General features: G+C 46.8%; 1 protein-coding gene across 1 annotated transcript; it reads left to right on the top strand.

Annotated features, from left to right (window-relative positions):
• The first annotated feature begins 2,585 nt into the window (after positions 1 to 2,585).
• Positions 2,586 to 21,564, top strand: si:ch211-168d1.3 (ras and Rab interactor 3). Its single transcript, XM_038995260.1, has 12 exons — positions 2,586 to 2,717; positions 3,281 to 3,395; positions 3,702 to 3,774; positions 3,975 to 4,066; positions 4,324 to 4,532; positions 4,828 to 5,127; positions 5,315 to 5,652; positions 5,856 to 6,079; positions 7,254 to 7,565; positions 7,750 to 7,881; positions 8,477 to 8,652; positions 21,241 to 21,564. The coding sequence occupies exons 1-12, from the start codon at positions 2,586 to 2,588 to the stop codon at positions 21,562 to 21,564; spliced, it is 2,427 nt and encodes an 808-aa protein (XP_038851188.1).
• Positions 21,565 to 22,834: the final 1,270 nt, after the last annotated feature.

Below are 22,834 nucleotides of genomic sequence, written 5' to 3'. Positions count from 1 at the left end.
GTGGTTGAAAAACAAGTTTTAATGACTCCAACCTAAGTGTATGTAAACTTCCGGCTTCAACTGTATATCTAACACATACATGACATTAAGTCAGAGCTTTAATTTCCAAAATAATTCTTACCTTGGTCAGTCACTCTGCATATTGTGGTGGCAAGCTAAAGGAGCTAGCTAGCTAACTAGCTGTGTTAGCTAGCTCGGTGAAAACTCTTGCTTGTAGGCAGTTGAGGAAAATATCTTCCTCCTCTGTCACCCGTCAGGGGAAAAACATATTTAAAATAAATGTTATGATTATATAATGAAATAAAATGCTGTTATCCATGAGAAAGATTTTGGGCGCTGACAGCTGTTCTTCTCCTTCATCTGAAAAATGTTTTAAATTGCTGCTCTGTCAGTTGGAGGTGGAGTTAGGGAACATTTAAAATTGTGATTAACAGCACTGGATAAATATATTATGGGTTTATGTGTCTCTTTTCTAAATACATTTAGCTAACTTACTTTGTTTAATAAGTAGCAGGTAGCCTCAATAGCTACCACAGTTTTGGACAAAATTATCCTATTTACACTTTGTAGTAAATTTTGACACTAGAATAAATGTATCATATCGATCCGAAAATTTGTTTTTCAAGGGCAGTTTCCTTATTTATATTTTTGTATGTTATTTATTATTATTTATTTATTTGACCCCTTTTTCGGGATATCCAATTGGTAGTTAGTCTTGTCCCATCGCTCCCATATGGACTCAGGAGAGGCGAAGGTCGAGAGCCATGCGTCCTCCAAAACACAACCCAGCCAAGCCGCACTGCTTCTTGACACACTGCTCACTTAACCCGGAAGCCAGCCGCACTAATGTGTCAGAGGAAACACCATACAACTGGTGACCGTGTCAGCGTGCATGCGCCTGGCCCGCCAGGAGTCGCTAGAGCGCGATGGGACAAGGACATCCCTCCCCTAACCCGGACTACACTGGGCCAATTATGCGCCACCTCATGGGTCTCCCGGTCACGACACAGCCCAGGATCAAACCCGGGTCTGTAATGACGCCTCAAACACTGCGATGCAGTGCCTTAGACCGCTGCACCGCTCGAGAGGCGGTAGTTGACCTATTAAAGGAAAAATATTAAAAATATTTTTTTATACAGTCCCAAAATGTTTTGCATGTCAGCAGTCAAGTTTTCAAGATATAGGATTTTCAAGGAGCAAAGTGTCACTTGCCACATCATCATGATGATGTACTTTGCATCATATGATGGGCCAATTGTGTGCCACCTCACTTGACTGCTGACATGCAAAAGATTTTGAGAATATATTATGTGGATTAATGAAAAGAAAATACAAAAATATATTTTTTTGAGTGGATTTTTCTTTTAAGACCATAATACATGTTTACCTTTTCAAGTCTGTAAGAATACATGACAAACAACACAAATCAATTACATCCTACTAGTAGATTTAGGATATTGCATATGAGCCTCTCCTTCTTTCTCTCTTTCTCTCTTCCCTTGCTCCCTCTCTGGGCATTACGTGTGTGTGTGTGTGTGTGTGTGTGTGGAGGGGCGGGGGGCCGTGTTGTGTTTTATGTAAGTGGGACCTGGAAGTAACCAGCATGGTTTATCTCTCGCCTTTGGCGTTGTGTGTGTGTGTGTGTGTGTGTGTGTGTGTGTGTGTGTGTGTGTGTCGGCCTTGCTTTGGGTGGTATGGTTGACCCCTACACTGCCCTGCACACTCACTTGAGGTGGGAGGTTGTTTATGTTAGTCATAGAGGACACAGGATGTGTGTCACTTGTGTTACTATATTACCATGTTAAATCAGTTTGTAAAGACCAGGGAATTGAGCCCTTCAGATTGAATGATAATATAGAGACTGAGAGTTTTCTCAATTATGCCTCCGGCTGATAATGGCGTTTAATGCATTATGAGACTTACACTCGTACTGGAAAATATTGTATCTCTCACAGAAAAGGACGAGAAGGCTTTTGAAGTGTTAAATCTGCTGTGATGTAGTAATTAGACAACATGAACGTGTTATCCTCCTTGTTTCTAAGTGATTTCCCCTACGTGGCTGACTCCTATAATGACTAATGTTATCATCATCAAGTCGTAAAAGAAAACAATAACAAAAGGCTCCTTCCTGTTCAGAATTACATCTCACCTTTCTCTACGATACGAGGGATGAGGATGCTGTGTTTACCAGTAGAGAGGAATTGCCAATAAAACAAAGGGTATAAATACACTTGCAACAGTGGAAAGTCATGGTACTTTCTAGAAATATACCGAAGACTCTTCACCTTGTCAGTAGTTTCCATGCACTCCTGGAGGGGTATGTGTTGGAAGTGTTTTGTGTGTTTGTGTGCGCTTGCGTGTGTTGTGTGTGTCTCCGCGTGTTGGAAGAGAGGGGTGCTGTTACTGAGCGGGAATGCCTGGTAGGATGTGTAGGCCTCGGTAACCAAGGCAACCATCTGCTGCTACGCTCGCAATGCTCTTCGGCAGCCCACACAATGTCACCACTGTGACATCCACCCTGCAGTTTTGAGAGGGAGAGGGGGAAACAAGAGAGATACATAAAACCCTTCCTGTGTTCTATTTAGATGCAGGGGGACCTGGGCTCCCAGAGGAGTTTCAGTGTGTTGGACCGCCTCCTCCACACACACCCTATCTGGCTGCAGCTGTCAATCAACGCTGACTCCGCCCTCTACATCTTGCTCAGAGAACCTGTCGGGGTGAGGAGAGCCAATCAGATCATTCCATCAATTAATGAACTAACCCTCACTCTCAGGTGAACAGCATCTGTTCAATTTAGTATAGCTTTCCAATGGAGTAGTATACAAGATATTCAGGAACTTACTGTAACGTTCACAAAGCACCCTCATAAAATCCAACTTCAGCCATGACTTACTGTTACTTACTTACTATTGACAGCACTTATCGAACATTTACAACAGTACTTGTTTAACGGTCATTATTGGTAGTAAAAAGGGAGGAAGGGAAGCGCTGCTAATGTACACAATAGTAGGTCTTTGGAAACAGAAGGTTCTCATTGGTAAAAAAGTGTCAATTGGTCACCAAAAAGAAAGGAGGTCCAAGGCACTCTTCATATAATTAATTAAAATGCCTTTATTTGTATGGCATGTTCAATGGGAACAAAATGTAACGCCATGCAGCCGAAACGCCTTGTGAGTTTTCAAATCTTTGTTTCCATTGAACATGCCATTCAAATAAAGGCATTTTGATTAGGTACATAATTATTGTTCTCTTTGCCAATGTTTATGGATGGCCCCTGTAGACGTTCCTGGTGCGTAAATGCAGCTCCAGCCAGAGGAAGATGTTGTGTGTCCGAGTGACACCTGACAGGGCAGCGTCCTCCATCAAGGAGTGTCTCATATGTGAGGAGGACTCAAGTGAGTACCATGTGTACATCAAAGTCAACACACACACTAAACTCCGGTCCTGAAGTACTTCCAACAGTACACGTTTTGATTTTAGCCCAGGATAAACGCACCTGATTCAACTCAAGGGCTTGATGATTAGTTGAATCAGGTGTGCTTGTCCGGGGCTACAGTAAACATGTGTACTGTTGAGGGTACTCGAGGACTGGAGTTAAGAAACACTCCTCCTAAACTAACAATGAAACACATGAACAATGAAGAATGCTGCCAAATGTTACAACGCTGTGATTCGTTTTAAACTCTCTGTCCTATCACCAGCCTTCGCCCTGGAGAACTCCTCCCTCAGCTTCCCAGACCTCTGCCGATTGGTGGCCTTCTACTGCATCAGCAGGTGATTAGCACTACCTTTACACCTGTGTACCTGTCAATAACACTGCCACTGCTTTGGTCTGTTTTGTCGACTGACTAAAATACTCTGTAATGACACTCCCATTACAAAACAGGGCACCCACATGCTGTTCCAGCCCACTATGTCTTGGGAACCACCATATCATTTGATCCTAAATAACTATGTGTGTGTGTTGTCTCCAGAGATGTGCTGCCTTTCCCTTTGGAGCTCCCAGAAGCCATTGCTCAGGCCTCTTCCCACAGAAAGCTGGAGGCCATCTCTCATATGGGATTAGGTAGGGATTCATTCGACGGATCTATAGTGTAGCATTACATTAGACTGTGGATGAAAGTGTCTAGGGCTGGTTTTCTGGACTAGGTCTAAATGTCCACCACAGTAGGATATGGTCTTCAAAGCACTTCAATATCTATCTCTTTATGGCGTTAATCACTGACATATCCTCTGAACACTAAACTATGGAAACGTTCAGTACCAGAATCGGAACCAGACTGCATTGTCTTTCTACTTCTTGTTTTCCCCACATCCCAACAGAGTTCTGGTGTCCCCTGTCTGACACCCAGAATGGACCAGGGTGGCAGGCTCCACCCACCATCATTAAGGCCCCACCCAGCACCACCAAGGCTCCACCCATCAGTGCCACCCAGGTCAAGGCAGGTCTGTCCCAGGACCTGTGTTACTTGCTGTCCTGCGGCAGACAGGAGTCTCTCTGCTTCATCAACCCACTCTTCCTACAGGTGGAGGTAATTCCTAACCATAACTATTGGGGGGGGGGGGGAATTATTTCTGACCCTGAATCAGTTTACTTGCCTTCCTCCAGCTTGAAGTTCAAACTCATAGACAACAAAATGGCTGTAAGTGGCAAGTCAGCCAGCCCATTGTTTAGGATGGTGTCATCTTGCAGAGTCTACCTTTAACCACAGATCTAGGATCAGTGTACCCCTACCACCAATCCTAACCATAACCATTAGGTGAGTGAACAAAGATATGATCCTGAATCAGTTGTTATGTCTAACTTTGATCCCCCCCCCTCCCCAGCAGCAGCAGCAACAGCAGCCAACCCAGGTGGCGTCACACAAACGCCACCGCTTCAAACGCAGTATGAGGGTCCGTGTCTCCACCGAGAGCTCCATGACTCTGTCTGGTGGTGGGGGGGCTGGGTCGTTCCCTTCCTCAGTCCCAGAAGACCCCCAGGACCAGGAGAGGCTCCAGCCCAGTCCCAACCCACACAGGAAGATCCATCCTGGGGCTGGCGTCCTGAGGAGGACCCCTGCACTGTCCCCGACGTCGGCAGAGGATGAGGATCTCGTGCCAATAAATGTACCGCCACCGGTAAAGGTAACTTGATGAGATATATCTCTCTCTGTCTCTTCTCTTTCCATATTCCTCTGTCTTCCTTTATCTCTTTTCTTTCGTCTCACTCTCTTTTTCTCCTTTATTGACACAAACTTACATTCACACACTCATCACACTGACAAATTGATGCATCGAATGATGATATGACCTTGACGCCATCTCTCCCCAGGCTCCAACAGAACCTCCGGTGGTGGAGGTAGAGGAGGACCTTCCTGCTCCAGAGGAGCCCAGCATCGAGGTGGCGTGCCTGGCCTTGGAGGGCCGCCCGGCCCCCTCTCTGGCCGAACTGGACAGCAGCAGCTCATTCAGCAGCCTGGAGGAAGAGGAACCAGAACCAGAGGACCAGTTCTTTAAACAACCAAACCACAACCCCCAGCACCGCCCGCCCATGGTGCGCTCACGGGGGGGCCACGGAGGCCTGCACAGGATGAGTGCGGCGTTTGTGTGTTTCTTCGCTCCAGAGAAGAGGCTCGCCAGGCTGGTGGAGGAGCTGTCCAGGGATCGGAGGTTGGCCCCCCTCTTTTACATTGTCTGGATGCCATATTAGCGCATTTGAGCATTCAAATTGTCTATTTATTTACATAAATTTACGTCGCATTGTAAACATTTCAGAAAATTCAGTGATATTGGTCGATAGAACTGCTGTGGAATTGTGTACCCTTGTGTAAATGCATCGTAACGTTTTTGGTATAAACTCTCTCTCTCTGGAGGTCTGCGTTTGGTTCCCTGGTCCAGGAGTTCATCCAGAGACAGAGAGAGGAGCTGAGAGAGGTCCTGGCGCAGGCTGCATCCTCATCATCGTCTTTCTCATCGACGACCTCCGTGGGGGTGCTCCGGGGACTGCGGCGCTTCCTGTCCCAGGCCAATTGCTTCCTGCTGGACAGCGGAGAGCTGTCACCCCCCCTAGAGACCCTGGTGCCTGACAATGAGAAAGGTACCTTTTTCAACTTCAGCTGTCTTAAGTTCCAACCACTACTTTGGTCATCATGAGATTGAGAGCGGTACAGAGGTGTCACATAATAGATGACAAGAACACAAATGTTATTAGATGTAAGCAGATTGTCAATCAGATACTGTCCATTGGATTTACAGGATACATAATAATGCACAGTAAACCCACCATTACACAGAGGAGACGGTGACAGAGAGATAATTCTGTCTATGGAAACAACAGACTAGCTTTCGATGAGACGTGGAGTAGACTGTCCGCAGAGGATTTTAGTGAAAAGGCATTATCACCACAATGCTAGTGCGTAGGGGTAGCTCTTCATCCAGTGGAGTTCATATTGTCACTAGGATTTTAAAAGCTTTGCTAGCCACGCCAGAGAAACCCATCTACATTGAGCCAGCCAAAAAGTATGTTGCTGGATAGGAGATATAGGGCATACGTTCATTGAGATTTCAGGGGGGGGGACTATGGTTGGTGTATGTGTGTGATACACTGTTGCCTGGTTGAGCAGTGAGTGTTGAGGCTTTTGGAGAGAGTGGAGCAGACTCTGCTGATTTTAGTCCACCGTTGCTACGATTTGCGCAGACACACACACACACACATTGCGTCGGTGGAGGCATTTGCATTTTTTTCCCTCACTCATCGTTTATCATAAAAAGATATCGCAGTCCCACGCGCACTTGAAGAGCAGCACGATTCTCAGTGGCTCGGGAGGGAGCGAGAGGGAGAGGAACAGAAAGGTAGAAAGAGAGAAAGGGAGGGAGACAGAGGAATAGAGGAAGAGATCGAGGGAAGACGGGGGCTGGGTATTGATGTAGAGCTGAAGTTAGCTTTATGTGTGTTGGACAATGTCAGCCTAGTCAGGCAAGCCTGTATACCGCCACTTCCCCCAGTCCCTCAGTAATGAAGAATAATTTCCTCTGTAAAGTGGTTGGTGTGTGTAGGGGTATGTGTATATATAACTGGTACTTTGAGATGTTTGAGATAAGAGTTTGTGCTCAGAAATAAAGTGTAACTTTATACAATGTGTTTCCTCAATCTTTAACTGCTAGTGTGTGTGTGTGTGCGTCTATGTGCACTTGCGTTTGTTTGTGTTTGCTCATGCATGCATCTGTGTGTGCGTGCCTACCGACGTATGTGTGTGTTTTCCCCCATGCAGACTTAGCCCTGGAGAAGGCCATGTTTGGCTGTGTGCTGAAGCCTCTGAGGGTGCTGCTTGGCCAGGCCCTCCTCTCCCTCCACAGACAGGACGGCTCCACCAAGCGCCTGGCCTGCAGTCTCCTGGACTGCCAAGAGGGGGCGATGGAGCACCTTGGGGTGCTTGTGGGCGTGCCCGACACCCGTGGCGTGGAGAGGGTGAGGCAGAAGCTGGCTCTCATGCAGCGCACCCACTCGCCCATAGACAAGATGCTGCTGCTTCTGCAGATGTGCAAGGCGGTCCAGAAAGCCATGGGGGCCCTCCACGACGGTGGTGAGTGGGCCTTCACTTTGCTTGATTTAATATAAAGTAGCTAAAGCCAGTCATTATCTATTATAAATATAAACATTTTAATAACACAATTGATGTGACTGTTATAAACTAGGAGCTGTTATCCACTGTCATAATCAATCAATTAACTGTTAAAGCTGTCTTGCCATCCTCTTCATGCTCCCAGGACAGGAAGTGAGCTCGGCGGACTTCCTGCCGGCGCTGTCCTATGTGATAGTGATGTGTAACACACCTCAGATCCTACTGGAGGTGGAGTACATGATGGAGCTGCTGGAGCCCTCCTGGCTCACTGGGGAGGGTACGCACTACACCCCTACTACACCCTTTATAGCCTACACCCTGTCCACCTTCAATCCACCTATATCTCTAACTACACCCCTAGGGGAGATGATACAGACCACACACTTACTCCACCCTTTTATGCACTACACCCCACAATACACACCTGGTTACACTTTATTTTAACGCTTCATTATAAACCATTCATAAGGCATTAACAAAAAGATTGCACACCATTTAGGTTTAAGGTTAGGGAAGGGTTAAGGTTAAATAGCACTCACTTTAGATTAGGGACTGTAAAAATGCTTTACTTTGATTAGTAAATGGTTTATAAATGTGGGAGTAATAATTAATATATGTTTTTTACAGACCATTAAAATAAAGTGTTGCCACACACATTACTTCTACCCCAAAGGAGAGGGTACCATTATGAACTACACCCACTATGAACTACACCCACTACAACCCTTTCCCTCATACACCCCTCCACCTTTAAAATAACATGGGGGATAATGAAGACATATGTGGGTGAATGGATATTTAGATGGCATTCAAAGTCACTGTATTGACATTTCGCTGTGCTCTGTGCTCTGTGCCCCCACCCCGTCTCCTAGGTGGGTACTACCTGACCAGCGTCTATGCCAGCCTGTGTCTGATCCAGAGCCCAGAGGCGGAGGGGGACCAAGTCCCCCCAGGAGGTCTGACTCGTGAGGCACAGGATGGGCTGAGGGAGTGGGGCCGCAGACGCAGCCTGGAAGCCAAGAGCCACCAGGAGAGACAACAGAACCAGGTAAGACACTATTTCAATCAATCAATGTTATTTTACAAATCCCTTTTCACATCAGCAGTTGTCACAAAGCAATTTACAGTTATATTTCAAATACGATATCTCACAATGTGATTGGCTCAGTGGATCACATCTCTTGGATGTCTGCCCGCTAGTCATTCTCGCCTCTCTTCCTTGCGGAAGAGACCACTACCCTCAGCACGACTAGATCCCTGTCTTCCTACTGAACTGTTCTCAGGCAAATTGCGAGGTTAACGCTGCCGAACATAGGACGATCAGCTTCCGTCAATAGTGTTGAGTACTGACTGTAAGGAAAGTTTTGCTTCGAGTAGAATACATTTTCTACTCCTCAGTCTCCGGTGGTAGCTAACGTTACACAGCTAGCTACGCCGCAAGACATTAGCTAACCTGGCTAGCTAGCTGGAAAGCTAGCTAACCACACTAACAAAGGGCGAGCTCACTCCACAAGGCTTAAGCTAACCTGGTTAGCTCGCTGGAAAGCAAGCTAACCACACCAGCATCACTACCTGCAACACGGTAATATTGCTAGCTCCCTTCTCTCGTCTAGTTTAACCTTGGTTTACATGTTTGTGTTAACTAGACCGACTGGTTAGCCTCGCGGCTCTACGGTCGTGGGAGAATACCTACCCGAAGTCGAACTGCCACCACGTGGTTCCCTCCGGCTAGCACTGTGCTAGCTACAGCGTGCCTTAGCCATGAGGTAGCTGCTAGCTAGCTAACGCATTATTGCCTCTAGGCTTGGGCGGTATACCGTATACAGGGGTATTTGGAAAAAGCCACAAGATATTTTTTCAAAGCCGTCTAAATTATTTCTTGAATTTTTTTAAATATAAGAATATTTGCAGCTAACTTTAAATTAATACTTGCAGTCAACTTTTGCAATACATTAGGAGATAATGGAGATTGCGTTTTTCATTTCATCTGTCACATTATTTTACATTATGAAGCTTACAGTAGTTCCCCAGAACAAATAAAATTGTATGTGTCACATGCGCCGAATACAACAGGTGTAGACCTTACAGTGAAATGCTTACTTACAAGCCCTTAACCAACAATGCAGTTTTAAGAAAAACGCCTAAAAAAATTATAATTAAAGAGCAACAGTAAAATAACAATAGTGCGGCTATATACAGGGGGTACCGGTACATAATCAATGTGCGGTGGCACCGGTTAGTCAAGGTAATTTAGTGGCCGCTGCCAACATACTGACTCAACTCCAGCCACTTTAATAATGGGAATTGATGGAAATTTATGTAAAAATGTATCACTAGCCACTTTAAACAATGCCACTTAATATAATGTTTACATACCCTACATTACTCATCTCATATGTATATACTGTACTCTATATCATCTACTGCATCTTGCCATCTTTATGTAATACATGTATCACTAGCCACTTTGAACTATGCCACTTTATGTTTATATACCCTACATTACTCATCTCATATGTATATACTGTACTCTATACCATCTACTGCATCTTTCCTATGCCGTTCTGTACCATCACTCATTCATATATCTTTATGTACATATTCTTTATCGCTTTACACTTGTGTGTATAAGGTAGTAGTTGTGGAATTGTTAGGTTAGATTACTCGTTGGTTATTACTGCATTGTCGGAACTAGAAGAACAAGCATTTCGCTACACTTGCATTAACATCTGCTAACCATGTGTATGTGACAAATAAAATTTGATTTGATTGATTTGATTTAATTGAGGTAATATGTACATGTAGGTATAGTTATTAAAGTGACTATTCATAGATAATAACAGAGAGTATCAGCAGCGTAAAAGAGGGGGCAATGCAAATAGTCAGGGTAGCCATTTGATTAGATGTTCAGGAGTCTTATGGCTTGGGGGTAGAAGCTGTTTAGAAGCCTCTTGGACCTAGACAGCTTGCCGTGCGGTAGCAGAGAGAACAGTCTATGACTAGGGTGGCTGGGGTCTTTGACAATTTTTAGGGCCTTCCTCTGACACTGTCTAGTATAGAGGTCCTGGATGGCAGGAAGCTTGGCCCCTGTGATGTACTGGGCCGTACGCACTACCCTCTGTAGTACCTTGCAGTCGGAGGCCAAGCAGTTACAATACTAGGCAGTGATGCAACCCGTCAGGATGCTCTCGATGGTGCAGCTGTAGAACCTTTTGAGGATCTGAGAACCCACACCAAATCTTTTCAGTCTCCTGAGGGGGAATAGGTTTTGTCGTGCCCTCTTCACGATTATCTTGGTGTGCTTGGACAATGTTAGTTTGTTGGTGATTTGGACGCCAAGGAACTTGAAGCTTTCAACTTGCTCCACTACAGCCCCGTAGATGAGAATGGTGGCATGCTCGGTCCTCCTTTTCCTGTAGTCCACAATCATCTCCTTAGTCTTGATCGTGTTGAGGGAGAGGTTGTTGTCCTTGCACCACATGGTCACGTCTCTGACCTCCCCCTTCAGGCTGTCTCATCGTTGTCGGTGATCAGGAGGACTGTTGTGTCATCGGCAAACTGAATGATGGTGTTGGAGTCATGCCTGGCCGTGCAGTCATGAGTGAACGGAGTACAGGGGGGGACTGAGCACGCACCCTGAGAGGTCCCCGTGTTGAGGATCAGCTTGGAGAATGTGTTGTTAACCAACCCTAACCACCTGGGGGCGGCCCGTCAGGAAGTCCAGGATCCAGTTGCAGAGGGAGGTGTTTAGTCCCAGGGTCCTTAGCTTAGTGATGAGCTTTGAGGGCACTATGGTGTTAAACGCTGAGCTGTAGTCATTGAATAGCATTCTCACATAGGTGTTCCTTTTGTTCAAGTGTGAAAGGGCAGTATGGAGTGCAATAGAGATTGCATCATCTGTGGATCTGTTGGGGCAGTGTGCAAATTGGAGTGGGCCTAGGGTTTCAGCCTTTCAAAGCAATTCATGGCTAGAGATGTGAGTGCTACGGGTCGGTAGTCGTTTAGGCAGGTTACCTTAGTGTTCTTGAGCACAGAGACTATGGTGGTCTGCTTGAAACATGTTGATATTACAGACTCAGACAGGGAGAGGGCAGTTGGTCAGGGCATGCTCGGAGTACATGTCCTGGTAATCCGTCTGGCCCTGCGGCCTTGTGAATGTTGACCTGTCTAAAGGTCTTACTCACATCGGTTGCGGAGAGCCTGATCACACAGTCGCCCGGAACAGCTGGTGCTCTCATGCATGTTTCAGTGTTACTTGCCTCGAAGCGAGCATAGAAGTAATTTAGCTTGTCTGGTAAGGTCGTGACACTGGGCAGCTCTCGGATGTGCTTCCCTTTGTAGTCTGTTATAGTTTGCAAGACCTGCCACGTCTGACGAGTGTCGGAGCCGGTGTAGTACGATTCAATCTTAGTCCTGTATTGAGACTCTTTGCCTGTTTGATGGTTCGTCGGAGGGCATAGAGGGATTTCTTATAAGCTTCCAGGTTAGAGTCCCGCTCCTTGAAAGTGGCAGCTCTACCCTTTAGCTCAGTGTGGATTTTGCCTGTAATCCATGGCTTCTGGTTGGGGTATGTACGTACAGTCACTGTGAGGATGACGTCATCGATGCACTTATTTATGAAGCCAGTGACTGATGTGGTGTACTCCTCAATGCCATCGGAAGAATCCCGGGAAATATATTCCAGTCTATGCTAGCAAAACTGTCCTGTAGCATCTGCTTCATCTCATCACTTTTTTATTGATCTAGTTACTGGTGCTTCCTGCTTTAATATTTGCTTGTAAGCAGGAATCCGGAGGATAAAAGTATGGTCAGAGTTGCCAAATGGAGGGCAGGGGAGAGCTTTGTACGCGTCTCTGTGTGTGGAGTAAAGGTGGTCTAGAGTTTTTCCACCTCTTGTTGCACATTTAACATGTAGGTAGAAATGAGGTAAAACGGATTTAAGTTCCCCTGCATTAAAGTCCAGTTGAGCCAGTCACTTGTTTGTTTGTAAACAGCACAACAGGAGACAGAGGGAGCCGATGAGCCCATAGTGTTATATATCTAGAGCGTTCTATAGAATTCACTACTAAATGTTTGCCATCAGATATTTTATAATATCTTTCTGCCAGAAGTCACAGATATCTGGATGAGTTATCTGTACAGTTGCCATTTTTTCCCCTGTACTTCCTATTAGCGTTTTTTCTCCTCCGTTCTTCTCACATCTGCTCCGTGTACACAAGCTGTTCTTCTTTCAGAAAAGCATGCATCACAACTTTGTTAATTTGCACAATTTCTCTCATTCACTTTCGCTTGTAAGTGTCCACACTCACTGAAAATCACATTTGGTAGCTACTAAGCTATGCTTGCATAACTTTATGAGTTGGATTTACTTGTCGTTGCAATTAGTTTATGTTCGTTATCGCTTGTTGGCATTTAGTTATTTCGCTATTAGTTTGTGCTAATTTTTTTAGCATTCTGATAATAGAGAACCAATGGGCTTTTCTTGTGTTTTTAGCGCCCCCTTGTGTGATATGCCGGTAATACCTTAAATCCCAGGATGAGAGAGAGACTGCATGACATAAGCTAGCTTCTACTAGCTAGCTTATACCTATCAAAAGCCCAGGGCTTACATGTTTTTACAAAAGGTGTCTTGTCATCAGCTATCCCTGTTCTATACAATGGCTACTGCTGCCCCATCCCAAGGCTAGCTGGGCCAAGCACTCAAACCCCCACGTTCTTGCGCTTGCGGCTCCATGATTGCAGAAAATGATTTTCACCTTCTATGTATCAATTTCCTCGGAAGGGAACATGCTCAGGAAGCATTCGACAACCCCAAGTCCTGTTATCATTGTAAATTGCTGACTAGAGCGGGTATCAGGAGGCTAAAATGCTCCGCTATCTCTACCCCCTCCCTCACCTCGCAGCCACCAACCGAGGTTGAGGCTCAACCCCCAACAACCGAGATAAGCTGGGGCGAGCCCCTCACTGTCTGACGATATGGTGTCGTGAAAGCGAGCTAGGGGATGACAACGGGGATACATCTTGTGGGTGTCCTCAACTTTAAGACTGAGATTGAGGTTGAAGACACTGTTGTTGTTCCCCTCTCAAGTCCATAGGTCTCCCTGCCCCCAGGACGGAAGAGCCGCAAATCTCCCTCGCTTGGAGTTTAGGCTCCTCAGCAATTGCAAGTGAGCCACGGCCAGACTTGGCATCGAGTGGCCGGCTCCCTTAGGGGGCCAGGACCCCAGAAGGGACCTGTACGATGGGAAAAGACTCCCATCCTGCATGGCCCCCGTTAAGCAACTGCTTCCTGCGGTCCCAGTTTGCCTCAGGGAGGCTAGGAGCTTATGGGACGAGTCCCTTAACAGCAAGATCCTGGCTAGGGACTCCCCTAGCATGCACAATATGTCAGGACCCGGTGCGAGAAACAGTCACTAATAATCGTCAGAACCCAGAAGATGAGGCAGACACAGCAGTACTAGAGATGGTGGTTTAATTAAAGAACAAAATCTTCAGGCAAAGAAACTAAATCCACAATGTCCAAAAATAAAGCCAAGAGGCACAAAGTGGAAATCCTCCAAAATACAAAAGAAACTCCACAAAGTGGTAAAAAACAGCAGGGAAAAACAAACCTCAAAAGACTACTCAAATAATACACAAGAACTAAACCAGAGAACCTCTGGAAAATCCAACAAGAGAAATATCTATATAAAACAAGGCTTGGGCTGGGGCTGGGTGCTAACTTACAAACACTGAGCAAGGAACTGAGGAACACACAGGGTTTAAATACTAACAAGGGAATGACCTACAGGTGCAAACAATAATTAGAGCAAGAAAAACAAAAGGTACAAAAAAGGTGCAATGGGGACATCTAGTGACCAAAACCCGAACAGTCTTGGCCAAAACCTGACAGAATCCCCCTCCTAGGAACGGCTCCTGACGTTCCTACCAGCCTTCTCAGGGTGGAGGGTCCTGAACTGACGAATGAGGTCAGGGTCCAGTATGTCCTTGGCAGGAACCCAGGAGCGCTCCTCGGGACCGTAGCCTTCCCAGTCCACCAGATACTGCCAGGACCGCTGCACCCGGCGGGAATCCAGTATCCGGTGGACGGTATAAGCCGACTGGCCACCGATGACACGGGGCGGAGGGGGAGGTCTGCCTGCCGGGATAAGGGGAGAAAAAACAACAGGTTTTAATAAAGAAATGTGAAATGTTGGATTGATCTTAAGGGATCTGGGTAAGTGCAGGCGAAAAGTAACGGGATTGACTCTCCTGGCAATCTTAAAGGGACCGATGAATCTCTGGGACAGCTTGCGAGACTCCACCCGTAGCGGTAAGTTCTTTGTTGAGAGCCATACTCTCTGGCCGGGGTACAGGGTAGGACCGGGACGGCGACGTCTGTTGGCTTGTCGTTGGTACTGCTGTGAGGAACGCAGAAGATTAAGACGTGCCTTCTTCCACGTAAGCCGACAGCGTCTGATGAACCTCGAGGCTGAAGGCACTCTGACTTCTGCCTCCTGGTCCGGGAACAATAGAGGCGCATAGCCAAACTGACACTCATGCGGGGATATACCAGTGGAGGAGGAGCACAAGGTGTTGTGCGCGTACTCGGCCCAAACAATGAAGGATGACCATGTGGACGGGTTGTTGGAAACCATGCATCTGAGGGTGGTTTCCAGCTCCTGATTCATCCTCTCCGTTTGGCCATTGGACTCCGGATGGTACCCTGAAGATAAACTGGCCGTGGCCCCTATGAGTTGGCAGAAGGCCTTCCAAAACCTTGAGGCGAACTGGGGACCTCTGTCGGAAACCATATCTTGCGGAATCCCAAAGACTCGGAACACATGGTTAATCACCAACTCAGCTGTTTCCTTGGCAGAAGGTAATTTGGTCAAGGGAACAAACCTGGCCGCCTTAGAAAACCTGTCGATGATGACTAGGATCGTAGTATTACCATGGGACGGAGGAAGGCCAGTAATAAAGTCCAACGAGATATGGGACCAGGGTCGGTGGGGAATAGATAGAGGGTGAAGGAGTCCTTGAGGGCGGAGGTGAGAAGATTTGCCCTGGCAGCACACGGAACAGGCCTTGACGAAAGTGGCAACGTCTTCTTTTATGGTGGGCCACCAGAACTTACGCTGGATGAACTCCAAGGTGCGACCTACGCCCGGGTGACAGGTGAGGCGAGAGGAGTGCCCCCACAGAAGGACTTGGGACCTTGCTGCCTTGGGAACAAACAACCGATTGGCAGGACCTCCTCCAGGGCCCGGTTCGATGGCTTGAGCTTGTTTCACGGTATCCTCCACTTGCCACGAGATCGGAGCCACGATCTTAGCGGCAGGAAGGACAGTCATGTCAGTATCTTCTCGAATGGCAGGAGAGTAGATTCGTGACAAGGCGTCCGGTTTGAGATTCTTCGACCCGGGTCTATAGGTGAGGATAAACTGAAATCGGCTGAAGAAAAGAGACCATCGAGCTTGTCTGGAGTTCAACCGCTTCGCCTGCTGGATATACTCCAGATTTTTGTGGTCCGTAAGCACTTGAAACGGTTGAGAAGCCCCCTCGAGCCAGTGTCTCCATTCCTTCAATGCCATCTTAACCGCTAGGAGTTCACGATCCCCCACATCGTAATTCCTCTCGGCCGGGGTAAGCCGGTGAGAGAAGAAGGCGCAAGGATGAAGCTTCTTGTCTTCACCCCTCTGAGACAGGACAGCTCCAACCCCAACCTCTGATGCGTCTAACTCCACCACAAAAGGTTCATCCGCCGTTGGTAGTGTCAGGATGGGAGCAGAGAGGATGCGCTGCTTGAGTCCTTGGAAGGCCGTCTCAGCTTCTCTTCCCCACAGAAACCTTGTGTTGCCACCCTTGGTTACAGCTGAGAGAGGGGCTGCCACCGAGCTGAAGTTCTTGATGAACTTGCGGTAAAAGTTGGTGAAGCCCAGGAAACGCTGAACTTCCTTAACGGACTTGGGGGTGGGCCAATCCGCTACCGCCTCTACCTTCTTGGGGTCCATCTGGACTCGTCCGGGTTCCACTATAAATCCCAGGAATTGTACTCGAGAGGAATGGAATTCACACTTTTCCGGCTTAACGTACAAATGGCTGTCTAGGAGGCGTTTGAGCACTTGTCTGACATGCTTAGTGTGTTCTTGAAGGGAGCTCGAAAAGATGAGGATGTCATCCAAGTAAACAAACACAAAGATGTTAAGCATATCCCTAAGCACATCATTTATGAGCGCTTGGAACACAGCCGGAGCGTTGGTCAGGCCGAAGGGCATCACCGAGTATTCGTAGTGACCAGTAGGCGTGTTGAAAGCGGTCTTCCACTCGTCCCCGGGTTTGATCCGCACAAGATGGTATGCGTTCCGCAGGTCAAGCTTAGTGAAGACAACTGCTTCCTGGAGCAGCTCAAAGGCTGTGGCCATAAGGGGTAGCGGGTAGCGGTTACGGACGGTTATGGCATTGAGTCCCCGGTAGTCGATGCAAGGTCGTAATCCACCGTCTTTCTTGGCCACAAAGAAAAACCCTGCTCCCGCCGGCGAGGTAGATGGACGCATGAGGCCTGCTGCCAGAGCGTCCTTGATGTAGGTATCCATAGCAGCTCGTTCGGGAGGAGAAAGGGAAAAGATCCGACCCCTGGGAGGGCAGGTCCCCGGCAACAGGTCGATGGTGCAATCGTAAGGTCTATGGGGTGGTAGTTTGGTGGCCCTCTGTTTGCTAAATACCAGTTTGAGGTCATGGTAACACTCGGGAACTCGGGACAGGTCGATGGATTCTAGAGACTCGGAAGGGGAACTCTGGGAACTCGGGAAGATACAAGTGGCTTGGCACGTAGGACCCCACTGCTTGATAGTGCCCACAGACCAGTCGATGTGAGGGTTATGGCTGTGAAGCCAGGGATAACCAAGGACGAGAGGGAACTCGGAACAGGAGATCAGATGAAAGTTCATCACTTCCTGGTGTTGGGAAACTGAAAGTCGCAAGGGGGTAGTGGCACGAGTGACAAGTCCAGATCCCAAAGGGCTTCTATCCAACGTAGTAACCCTTATGGGGTCACTTAGAGGTTCAGAAGGAACGCCATTCTCCTTCGCCCAGACCCCATCCATGAAGTTACCTGCGGCTCCAGAGTCTACCAAGGCTTGAAGAGAAAACTCGTGGTCGTCCCAGGAAAGGGTAACTGGAATGAGCAGGCGGGAGTTGGATGGATGGGAGGAGGTTATGTTTCCCGTTACAGTCCTCCCAGGCCTGCACGGGAGAGTGCGTTTCCCTGGAGCCCGGGACACGTGGAGCGGAAATGGCCCGGTTTGCCGCAATATAGACAGCATCGCTCCCTCATCCGGCGGTCTCTCTCAGCCTGGGAGATGCGTCCAACCTGCATGGGTTCTGGTGGAGCCAGCGAGGATAAAGGTGGAGACTCGGAGCTGGAACCGATAGGAGCTAGGGTGAGCGGTCTATGGTTTTGTTCTCTCTCTCTCAGACGCTGGTCTATGCGTGAAGCCAACTTGATAAGGGACTCGAGGTTGTCCGGTGGTTCCCGAGTGGCCAGTTCATCTTGGATGGTGTCAGAAAGACCCTTCAAAAAACACACTGTGAGCGCCTCGTCGTTCCAGCCACTTGCTGCTGCCACAGTGCGGAACTGGATGGCATAGTCCGTCACGCTGCGCCGACCTTGGCGGAGAGTCAGGAGCTGTTTGGCTGAGTCAGGGCCGTTGGTAGGACCTTGAAACACTCGCTTGAATTCTTCAGCAAAGGTAGAGTAGCTGGCACAGCAGGGACTTTGGGCATCCCACACAGCAGTAGCCCAGGCTAGGGCTTTTTCCGACAGCAGGGTGATGATATATGCTATCTTGGACCGGTCGGTGGGAAACGACGATGGTTGCAGCTCAAAGGAGAGAGAACATTGGGTGAAAAACCCCTTACAAACACTCGGATCCCCTGAGAACCGTTGGGGAGGCGGCAGACGAGGTTCAGCCAGGGGATTAACTGCCAGGGGCACTTGAATCGGATGAACTGGAGCAGAAGCGGTTGCCGGGGAAAGTCGATCCGAAATCTGCTTTATGGAAGTCAGCATCTCTGACAGAAGTTGAGAATGTCTAGCCATTAAGGCCTCTTGCTGAACCAGAGCAGCTTCGTGGCGTTGGACAGTCCCCTCGTGGTGGGACAGCATGGAAAAAAGATCCTGGGTACTGGCTGCCTCTGGGTTCATTATAATGGCTCAGTGTTTCTGTCAGGACCCGGTGCGAGAAACAGTCACTAATAATCGTCAGAACCCAGAAGATGAGGCAGACACAGCAGTACTAGAGATGGTGGTTTAATTAAAGAACAAAATCTTCAGGCAAAGAAACTAAATCCACAATGTCCAAAAATAAAGCCAAGAGGCACAAAGTGGAAATCCTCCAAAATACAAAAGAAACTCCACAAAGTGGTAAAAAACAGCAGGGAAAAACAAACCTCAAAAGACTACTCAAATAATACACAAGAACTAAACCAGAGAACCTCTGGAAAATCCAACAAGAGAAATATCTATATAAAACAAGGCTTGGGCTGGGGCTGGGTGCTAACTTACAAACACTGAGCAAGGAACTGAGGAACACACAGGGTTTAAATACTAACAAGGGAATGACCTACAGGTGCAAACAATAATTAGAGCAAGAAAAACAAAAGGTACAAAAAAGGTGCAATGGGGACATCTAGTGACCAAAACCCGAACAGTCTTGGCCAAAACCTGACACAATATGGAGGAATCCGGGTTTTGCAACACTCCCATGGTGGAGCCGTCACTGGCTGATTACCTCCACCACACATGGCGTGCTATTGACACTATACTAGTACTTCCCTCTTTGTAAAGACGGAGCACTTTTCTGTCTGTATTTTCCATAAGACGTACAAAACCTCAGCCCTATCAATCAGAGCACTCAACGTGACCTCTTTATTGATGGCCTACCAGGCAAAGTTACTGGAGGAGGTGGGGAAGCAACTGGATTTGGATCCTGGGGATGAGATCTGTATGGTTACAGATCTCAACCTACGCACCTCCCGTACGCCATCCAAGGCTGTGGATGGCATACGGGGAGAAAGGGGCACTTTGATTAAGCTTGTCCAGCTTAACAGACAAAGATAAAGTGGACCTCCTGTGACACCAAGACATTTTTCGATGCACAGAAGTGATGTGAATAATAGACTCTCCCATCGGGCGAGTCAGCATGTCCGCTCTCCCTCTGGTCACCCAGACCTGGGTTCAAATAGCATTCATTTTCCTTCAAATACTTTAGCCGTGCTGGATTGTGATGCCTGGTGCAATGGAACCAATGGAATAGTCCCAAAAGAACAAACCCCGCCCATCTAGCACTCCAGACAGGCGCACCCTCCTCGTGCTTGTTATTCCCCAAATTCTGACCACCATTCACCAGTTAACATAGTACAGTGGATAACTGATTAGTGACGTGTAGTATATTCACTCCCTTCAAATAGCTGCTAGTTCTAACACACACACACACCATTCTCCTAGTATTTGAAGCGTCCACAAATGATGACCACCATTCACCATATGAAATGGTACAAATACTGTGGTTAGCTATTCAGTCACGTGGGCTGCTCACTCTATTCAAATAGCTATAACACACACGCACACCCGCCAACAGATTTGCAGTACTGGCACTGAGGGAGATCAGTGAGCTAGCTAAGTGCTATGAAGAAGTGGGCGGTCAGATAACATGAAATTTACTGAGCAGCAGAAACCCACTGAAGAGAGCAAACACAATATGCACACGGACAGCGAGGAGCTCAGTGACTCTGTAAGTTGCTGCTTTTTAATGTTGTTTAATGACATGGTTATAATAGTGGGTAATGGGAAACTTGTTGCTGGGGCTGTATCGTGTGTGTGTGTGTGTGCGTGTGTGTGTGTTATATGGCGCTGGTAGTGTAGGTGGTTCTCCAATTATGTAATACATTGAACAGTACTGAACATTCAGACAGTGTTATGTGTATTATGGTACGCTGTATTCACATTTAGTGGAGATGTATATTATTGTACTTTCATGTATACTAGTTATGTGCAAGTGTATGGATTATTTTTGTCAAGATGAAGGGACTGTATGACTTAATGGAGCTGGTTAAATGTATGTTTACAGTGTGTGCGTTTTAAAGTGGGTGTGTTTTAACGTAAAGATATAAAAGTAGAGAATTTGTTAGAATATGAAGACTATACATGTCTATGAATACTGTTGAATAAACAGTGAAGACTGTATGCACTGTAGGCTATTTGAGAGTGGTTGGTATAGATTTATTTTGAGGAATGAGAATTTATGGTATAGAGCCTACAGTATGTAAAGCTGTGTTAATGAACAGTAGCCTATTGAGCCTGTGTGTATTCTGTACTGTGTTCAGTATTGAATTAGTTAGCTTGGTTCAAATGAATGGGAAATGATCTGTTATTTTGAACCTCTCTGAGCTTTGTGTGGTCTCGGAGGGCTGTGTTATAAAGGCTGCTTATGTGAGTTAATAAGATTATACATTTTGTAACTTATTTTGTGTGTGTGCATGTTTTTGGGTGTGTGTGGGGGGGTGCTCATATGTATGTGTGTGTCTGCTTATACGTGTGTGTGTTTATGCCTGTGTGTGTTTCTCTCTGTGTGTGTGTGTGTGTGTGTGTCTGCAGAGGTGCGTTCGGGTACTGTTCCAGGACGGCGGGCGCAGTGCTGTGCGGACGCTGCAGTGGAGAGCCGGCGAGAGCAGCGAGGCCCTGGCCCAGCTCTGTGCCTCCACCTTCGCCGTCTCCGAGCCCCAGGACTACACCCTCTACTGGAGGTCCGGGGGGGAGATGAGGACCCTTCCCACCCAGGCACAGCCTAAGGACCTGGCCAGCCACAGCGAGGGAGGCCCCTCTCTCTCCTACCTCCGCACGGACCACGACTTCAGCAAGATGCGGCGGCTGACCAGGGGGGGAGCTGTGGACCTGGGGGAGTCTATGTGTGAGGAGTGATTGAGGGAAGGAGAGAGGAAGAGAGGGAAGGGTAATTCTCGGATCTCAGCGTTTTTCGATTGGTTGATTGATTAAAAAAAGCTGTGTTGTGTCTTGGACGTGTTGTCATAACTACAGCCCACACTGAAGACTAAGGGACAAGTCTCAAATGGCACCCTATTCCATAGTGGAGGTTTAAAGGTAGTGCACTGCACTACATGTTGGTTGAAAGTAGTGCACTATATGGGGAATATGGTGCCAAATGTAGTGCACTATATGGAGAATAGGGTGTCACTTGATACAGCCTTAGATAAAGGGGAGGTTGGTAGTCTATTATTCACATCACTTCTGTGCATCAGTCTGCTGCTCCCTGGTTGGAACCATAGAATTAGAATGAATTCTATGTCTATGTTCGGAACCCTGTTATTGAGGGTTGGGGTGGGGGGCTAAACCACTAGCTACCAGTATGTCCTTTGGAAGTATTGCTACTGTACAAGCAACATAAATATTTTTTACAAGACCAAACCTCAATACCAAAGTTAAGAAAGTACACATAGGAATGTGTGAAGCTTAAAGGATAATCTTTACTTTAACGTAAGATGGACGTGGTTCTTTTGACTTATTTACAGTGTTACGGATATAGGAGTAAATAAGAGCCAATACAAGCAAACGCCATGAAGCCATTTTGTGATTCTGGGTCTGAGGTACTGTTGATGTTGATGCTGCCATCTCTCGTCACATATTGTCGACAGTTGACAGGGTGGGGGAAAATATTCTAAACTTTACAAATAGACAACATGTATGAGGACTTTTGTTAAATGGCACAATATTTCCTTGTTTTACCAACTGAATTTCACTTTACGATAAGAAAGGGACATATATCAGAATAATACCTTTTTTTATGTTTTACTTTCAATTATTGTTTCTATGGAACTGCTATAACATTCCATGAAAAAAGGAGCTTCTCAGAGAAAAGACAATCTGTGACAACGGCCAATAAAAATGGGACCACGCTATACCTCATGGTGATTGGTTGAATGTAAAGTCACCATGGTGACTCCTGCTGCTGCAGGTCATCTTTGTCAACTGACTGTTCAACTCAATGTTATTATTTTCAAAAAAACACTTATGATGTATTATTACAATAATTGTTTAAAATGTGGAATAGTTATATTTAATATGAATCACAAGTTTGTTTATGAAAGTGAAATATTTTACTTAGTGAAAGTTTTCATTGGACGACGGTTAATTTAAAGACGAACAATGGCACGTTCTCTGAAGACTATTGCAT

The sequence above is a fragment of the Salvelinus namaycush genome, chromosome 6 (assembly GCF_016432855.1).
Source record: "Salvelinus namaycush isolate Seneca chromosome 6, SaNama_1.0, whole genome shotgun sequence".
In the NCBI taxonomy this organism is placed as follows: Eukaryota; Metazoa; Chordata; class Actinopteri; order Salmoniformes; family Salmonidae; genus Salvelinus; species Salvelinus namaycush.
The sequence above is the reverse complement of the archived record's forward strand: the minus strand, read 5'-3'. Positions and strand labels throughout refer to the sequence as shown.